The following is a 7,514-nucleotide window of genomic DNA, read 5'->3' on the forward strand; positions in this document are numbered from 1 at the left end:
ACGTGCTGGAGCTTCATGCCAGTGTGACCGACACGGACAGTGCTGACAACAGAAAAACACGGCATGCCACACACGATGACCCTCAAATCAAAGCTCAGCTACGTGCAGAAGACAGAACACCACCCTAACGAGGGTTTCCCCAGAAGGCAGAGAAGTGTCTCGTGGCCGGGCTTCATGTTCTAGAAATTCTCAGCACCCAAAATGAGATGCCAGACCACGAAGAAGTGATTCCAGAGTGTCGGCCTCATAGCCTGGTGGGAATGGCCCCAGGTGGCCAGGGAGGGTGGGGTGCATCCTTCAGCCTTGTCCCTCCCTCCTGTCATCGTGTCTCCTGGTTAAGAGCCACCGCTTCTTTCAGATGAAGCAGGGATAAGCCCTGTGGGAAGCCACCTCGGCTGCGACTGCCTGTCCCCGCACTACCTCCCCAGCCCAGGCCGAGGACGGCCCTCCTTCAGCCAAACTCAAGGCCCGGTGTGCCCTCAGCCCTGGAGGTCCCGCTGGAAAGACAGCGGCCCAAGGAAAGAAGACAGGCCGTGAGAACACTGGGTGAGGCCGGCGTGGGTCCAGCTGCGCTCGTGCCCACGCTTGTTGCCATCACTGTGGATTCGACTGGCGAAAACCCGGGGCAGGAGAGGCCTGCCCTTTCCTCAAGCTATTTACTACCCCAACCAGGCCCCACGTTGGAGCTCACCACACCCACTACTGATGGCAGCCTGAAAACCAAAGCACTCGGGACCCCGGCAGGCAGCCTGCGCTTCTCAGCAGCACCTTCTTCCCAGGCAGGAGCCAACACTGGAGTGTCGCCCCCCCCAGCACCGGAGGGAAGGCTTTACTGCAGACACCCACTCCCACGTCTGAGCCAGCTGACTAAGTGCTTCACATATTTCATCAGTATTTTCAAGCTGGCCACCCGCCAGACTCCCAAAGACACGAGTAAACCACCGAGCTCTCGCACTCGGCGGCTCCAAGTCCAATAAACTCACACGCAGACCCAGGATCAGCCACCTGCCAAGTGTCCGCCTCGTTCGCCATACGTCGAGAGCTGCCCGGTCTTTATGAAGACCAGCCCCTGCTCAGTAAAGTTCAAGGGCAGTGAAAACGAGGAAGGCCCTGGACAGCATGGACAGACAGTGGCTGTGCAATCAAAGGGGCTCCAGCAGCCACAGCTATGGGCATGGCGCAGGACTGGGCAGGGATTCCCTCTGCGGTACATGGCGATGCTGTGAGTCAGAACAGACACGAGGCACCTCACAACAGAGCTGCCCTTGCCGCTACAGTAACTGGCTCCACACGACTCTGAACACCACTAGGTCATGTATCAGCACACACCACACACAGCCAGGCCTTTCCTCACCTGCACGAGCCACTTTTAGAGATGTTCAAGATCGTCCCACCGATGCAGCCATTGATCTCTCTGGACAGGTCCTTGGCCAGGAGGTTCACACACGCAGGCACCCTGGAGACACACACAGGCTTTCAGCCAACAGCGCTCACAGTGGCCATACCCCACTCCGCTGCCATCTGCTCAGAACAGAGCCAACCTACTTCTTCCGGAGATAGAAATGCTTCCCCAGGATGGAGGGCAAGAGCCGCCGAATTCTCGCATCCGTGAGGAAGAAGTCGAAACTGCCCAGGAGGCGGAGCTTGGCTTCGTAGGGCTTATACTCCGTCTTCAGCGTGCGGAGGGGGATGATCTGGAAAACACCACAGCAGTAAGTCTCGGAAACCACCCCAACAGGAGGAAGCATCCAGGCAACAGCAGCGGCGTCTGACCTGGGCAGAGTTTAAAGGCACCCAGAGGCACATCTAGAGAAAGCAAGGCCTGGCTGCTTCTGGAAGGTCACAGGTCACAGGCACAAACACACCCCAGAGCACAGGCTGTTCTGCAGTGTGTGTGTGTGTGTGGGGGGGGGGGGCTGCTACCCCGAGTTTGCATCACCTCGAGGGGCAGTAGACGGGTTAGGGCAGCTCAGTAAACACTGGGGTCAGTGCCTAAGTGTGCCACGCTCTCCACACATAGAGGGAGGCTGAGACAGACCATGTCCTCCTCCCGGCAAAAACTTCACCCGAGTCACAGTGACAAATGAACCAGCAGCCACAAACCCAGAAAACCAAATCCAACGCTGGTGAGCCCATCTCGACTTGCAGCGACCCCGGGGCAGAGGAGGGCTGATCCTCAGGGTTTCCAAGGCTGATGACCACCCAACCTACTGGCTGGCAGCTGAGTGCTTACCACTGTGCAACCAGCATCCCACCCCCGTGCCCCCAACCAGACAGGGTGTTAAATGTGTCAGGAGCAGCCAGGGAGGGCTCTGGAAGGGCAGGAATGACCCAACTGAGCACCCTCCGTATGAAGGGAAGCTGCTGATGGTACCCAACACTCTTGACTTTCAGCCTGGCGAGCTGGCCAGCTCACTGCTGCGGCTCGTTGGGGCGCCATTGCAAAGGGAGGGGAAGAGAGAAACAGCAGCAGCAGAGTATATAGTAGGTAACCCTTCCACGGAATCCATCTCTCGACTCAAAAGCGTTAACCTGCTCCTCACCTGAGAAACAGCTTTAATCTTGTGCTTGCTCAGAAGGCTCCTGTAGAAATGCTCCGTCTGCTCGGGGGTCAGGTTGGGCTCATCTTTGGTGAACAGACAGATCTCTGTCAGATCTGATCGAATTGCATGAGGCAGGGACCTGCATCACAGGAGGAAGCAACAGCTGAACCCGAGCTAAGTTTCCACCCCACAACGGACACAATCTTTTCTTGGTTGTTGCTCCTATCACCTTCACACACCACGTATACAAATATGGTCCCCAAAGCAACAATTCAAGTACACATTGAGTGTTCAATGGACAGGGAAGAGATTTAAGACTCAAACAAAAATGCCAAAATATAGCACCTATAATTAGTATTCTGCTACATGCTGCAGACATCCAGTGCCAGAACAAGGGACCCTGGCAGGGCGGTGCTTCTGACGGTTAACCCAGAGGTCTGCAGTTTGAGCCCACCAGCAGCTCTGCGGGAGGAAAAAACCCAAATCAACAAAACAAACTCTTTGCCGCTGAGTCAATTCTGACTCATAGTGGCCCCGCAGAACAGGATCGAACTGATGCCTTGTGTTTCTCAAACCACAAATCTTTACAGGAGCAGAAAGCAGCCTCATCTTTCTCCCATAGAACGGCTGGTGTATGTGTGTGAACTGCTGGCCTTGCGGTTAGCAGCAATCGTCGCTGTCACTGAAGACCTGGAGATTTGCTCTTGTGACAGGCCAGGGCACCCCAACAGGCAAGTCTACTGCTATTCTAATTCTAGTGCGCTTATGAGCTGGAATTGACTTGAGAGAAAAATTCTACAAGACCTCTGAAGTCCTCCCATTTATAGGTGCTGAACAACCTCATTTTACCAGGATGGTTCTGGCTTACGACTTTACTTTTTGGGAGACCCTTAGCTCCCCCCAACAATGTAACTCTTAATACTAAAAGAAGTTGAAAAATACAACATGATGCAAACCAGGGGGGACCTGAAGCACACACTGATTATGCTGCATCTTAAATAAGCAGGCTAACCTGTACCTTAGGCCCACGTGCTTGGCAGAAACATGTCCTTAAAGAGAGAGAAGTACCCAGGAGTGTACCATGTGGCAGGAGAGGTGGATACTGCAGATGCAGCAAGTGGCAGAAACCTACACAGGTGACAAGCACTTCCCCAAATGTGCCCAAGCAAAGGCACAGACTAAGAGGCACCGGAACGCCCAAAGCTCCCCAGGCTGCATTCAGGTTTCCGAGTGAGGTCAGGTGGGAGGGAATCTGACACACACACAATGGGCTCCTGCTGGATGTTCAGCCATCCCCACTTCTGCTCTCTCCATGGCAACAGAGAGCGGCTTCACACAAGGCGTTCCTAAGCAGAGCTGGCTCTCTGTCATGGTCAGGATATGAGGAATGCTACAGAAAGTAAATTCAGACGATAAACATGGAACCTTTTTTTAAATCAAGAAGTCTCAAATGTTGCATGGAACCCAGTGATATGAAAGTTATTGCTATTTCTAAATGCTACACAGGGCAACTCTACACAGAGAGCACCTCTGACATTCAAGAATCTGCAAAGAGCACGCCATCACACGGGCTCTTTCCCGAAGGAGCGCAGAGAGCGGAGTGAACATTTGCGTTGGTCGATTGGATTCCTGCAGACCCCGTGTGTGTTAGAGCCAAACTTCCCCGGGCGAGGTTATAACGGTCAATTTTCCCCAAATGCGAGGGGTTTTCAAAAAGTTTGTAGAAACATGGAATTTAAAGACAAAGGGATTTTGTCCATGAACTTTCTGAACCCCTTTGTTCACAGTTCGCCTGGCCTTTCTACCCTAGCATGTGTAAGTGTACTTAAACCACCAACTAGTCAGCTGCGGCCCACTCAGGGACCAGACATGGTGCTGCCCTTTAATTTTAGTCATTTTGCTACAGCGAATATAACTAAAAAAACACACACAGCACCAACTGTCCATGTACCATTCAGTGACATTAAACCACCTTCGCCTTCTTTCCCAGCTCTTCCCCCCTTGTTAACACACATACTGGGAATCTTCTGGCTGTCAATTCGAGCGCATGCACAGTTCTTAAGAAAAGTACAAAGCTCAGGGCAGACCTTTTCTCACCAGTCAAACGAAGCTGCTATTCAGTTGTAAGAAAACATCCGGGGACACTGTTAGTTTAAGGTGATCAGGGGCGCGCTCTCTCCCCAAGGCTTCAGGAAGTCTGCAGTCCATGAGAACTGGAAATTCTCTGCACTCTCCCCTCTGATCAGGATCCGCTACAGAATCTTTTGAGCCAGATATCCCACAGTTCCAGCCTTATAGCAGGGCTCAAGGAGGCAATTTAGCTACACAGTCCATTTCCTCTTCTCCTTCATCTATTGTTCTAGTGAAATAGAGACCAGTTGTGCGTTGGGTTTAAGATCCCTTTCAAAAACTCACTGCCATGGAGTTGATCAGACTCAGGGACCTTTTTAAGCTTCTGAAGCTGTAACCCTGAATAGGAGTCGAAAGTACCAGACACTCCAAAACAAGCTAGGAGGAGACAGGACAGCAGCACACAGAACAAGAGGTCTACTGGAAGTCCTCAGAAACCAAGACTGCAACCAGTGTTTCCCAAAGCGAAGCAATACCACTCCCTGCCACCGTGTGCTGGAATAAGAAGGACCACAAAACCTACACTGTATCCTGGATTTGGGGCCACAGCATAAAAGTTTTAATTGGCAACGGGATGTGTGGCTCCGAGTAATGCTTGGTTGTACATAAGCAGGCTCATTAGCTACTTTTCTTGGGAGTCATTACTGCCTGTCACACATCTTTTTGTCAACTGGGGCCCCACGTTTCCAGTAGTTCCTGTACATGAGAGCAATTCAGGCGCTCAGGAAGTATAGCTAGAAAATATCCTAAAACAAAAAGGAAAAACTCCACTAGAATACAAGAGCAACTTATTCTCTGTTCACTTTAAAATTACATTATGGATTCAGGATAACGGCTTAATTAACTGGCTGCCAAGCCCCAGAAAGCTGAGGAATTTCTAGAACACAGCATGTCTGTATAGCCAGCATATACCACGGCAGATTTTGGTTGGGAGTTTTGCAAAGTGACCATTCAAACTACGCAACAACTCTTGGTTACGGCAAATGGAAATGCAGATAAACACAGGCAAATGCAGAAAATATAAAACTTACAATCGGACCCTCAGTTCTTTCTCTGGAATTTTCCATAACACCACCATTAAAAACAAGCTTTCATTTTCATTCAAAAGCAGGGCGTTTGCATTTTTCCTGGACTGGCAATGCGCCAACAGAGCTTTCACGGCCTTTTTAACCTGCCAAACGAGACACAAACATAGGTTAAATCTCAGTCCACCTTAGCGTCTGATCCCTCCCCGGGCTCTGGGCCACAGTATAAAATCGGCGAGCTCTACTCTGAGCACGGTTAAGAATCCCTTGAGGGTGGGGGGCCGGAGAGGTCCTTTTAAATTAGAATTAATTGGGGCTGGCAAAATCAAGAGATTGGGGCCAGTTCTAATGGCTTGTACTCACTTAGGCTTACAATCCCGGGGAAGAAGCCAGGCCCCCGGCTGGGTGGGGGACGCGGATGAGCGGTCAGGATCGCCGAGGCGCACGGCGGCCTGGTGGCCCCTCCAAGCCCCGGAGGCGTCCATCGAGGGGCCCGGGTCCCCGGCCACCACCGCGCCGCACCCCACCCGCTTCAGAAACGCTCTCCCCGAGAAGGCCCGCACCTGTATTTTGTCAAGCTCCAGCCGCGGAGCCGCTGTGGACGAGGTCGCTGGAGTCGCAGCGGAGGCTGAGACGGGGGTCGAGGCCGGGGCAGGGGTCGAAGCCGAGGCCTCCATGCCGCTCTCGGCCCGTGCTGAAAAACGTGGAGAGCCACCAACTTAGTACGCGCCGCGCACGCGCGAGCGCAGGCCCGCAGCAGGAAGTCGAGGGACAGTACCCGGGTCCGCCTGCGTCATTTCCGGCGGGGCGCGAGCCTCCCAGTGGAAGTTGCGCCCGTCTGCGTAACACTCTCCAGCTTCCGTCGGAGTAAACCTACTCGGGCTTTCAGTTCCGCTGCCGTTTCCTAGGATACGAGAGAAACCTCGCCCTCGGTCACGGATACAAAAGGAACCGAGAGGGTCCCGGCAGCTGGGTCCGGGAAACCTGGTGACCTTGGAACGACCCAGTTAGACCTCGACGGAGGCCGAGGACGCCAGAAGGAGCGCCCCGGGCGGGCCAGCTGCGCTGCGAGAGGCCGAAAGCTGCCGGGGCCGGTCTCTCAGGAGCCCTGGCCCCCTCGAGGTGGGAGGTAAGCGCAGATCGTGGAGACGGCCTCCAGTGCCCCCATACCACTCCTGGAGGGTACCACTGTTGTCACGTCTCCAGCCGCCTGGCCTGGGCATAGTGTAGAAAGAGGGGCGCTCTCTTCTTTTTATAGATCATTGGATTTAAAGAGCATCCCCTCTAATTAAACACACTTCGTCCCAAAATAAACTTTGGGTCTGCACCTGGCTTTTACCTCTTAGCCAGTGATGGAGATTACCCTCGGCCAGCCACCTCTCAAAAAACCAAACTTAACTGTCATCCAGGAGATTCTGACTCATAGCAACCATAAGTAGGGTTTCCGAGACCCAATCTTTACAGAAGCAGACTGCCTCACCTTTCTCCCGCCGACCGCCTGGTGGGTCTGAACCGCCGACCTAGCAGTTAGCAGCCGGACGCCTAACCCACGGCACTGCAAGGGCTCTATAGCTATCCAAGGAGCAGCAGGTCCAAAAACTGCGAGTGGGGAATGGAATTGAAAGCGCATGTCCTTAACGCCTTAACTTTTGGAAGCCCTTCATACCTTATTGGCTGGCTGACTGTTCCCTTTGGAGATACACACTTTAATTGGTGGCTTTTGACGGGCATTTGCTATGCTTCCAGGTGGTTTTCTTTCATGGTGATTAGCTAGGTAAGTTTTTTGAGAGACAGAAGAATGGGAGTGGAAAGCTTA

General features: G+C 53.0%; 1 protein-coding gene across 1 annotated transcript in view; it reads right to left on the bottom strand.

Annotated features, from left to right (window-relative positions):
- RSL1D1 (ribosomal L1 domain containing 1) overlaps positions 1-6,420 on the bottom strand; it is a 10,844-nt gene extending 4,424 nt beyond the window's left edge. Inside the window, exons 1-6 of the mRNA XM_030889003.2 lie at positions 6,262-6,420; positions 5,705-5,844; positions 2,544-2,682; positions 1,546-1,694; positions 1,355-1,456; positions 1-42 (exon numbers count right to left, since the gene is read on the bottom strand). The exon at positions 1-42 is cut by the window's left edge and continues 14 nt beyond it. Coding sequence (XP_030744863.1) covers positions 1-42; positions 1,355-1,456; positions 1,546-1,694; positions 2,544-2,682; positions 5,705-5,844; positions 6,262-6,375 — 686 coding nt within the window. The 5' untranslated portion in view covers positions 6,376-6,420. The remainder of the gene's footprint in view (positions 43-1,354; positions 1,457-1,545; positions 1,695-2,543; positions 2,683-5,704; positions 5,845-6,261) is intronic.
- Between the last annotated feature and the right edge of the window lie 1,094 nt (positions 6,421-7,514).

Source organism: Echinops telfairi, unplaced genomic scaffold (assembly GCF_000313985.2).
Source record: "Echinops telfairi isolate 266 unplaced genomic scaffold, ASM31398v2 ScPeMD7_5;HRSCAF=22, whole genome shotgun sequence".
Classification (NCBI taxonomy): domain Eukaryota; kingdom Metazoa; phylum Chordata; class Mammalia; order Afrosoricida; family Tenrecidae; genus Echinops; species Echinops telfairi.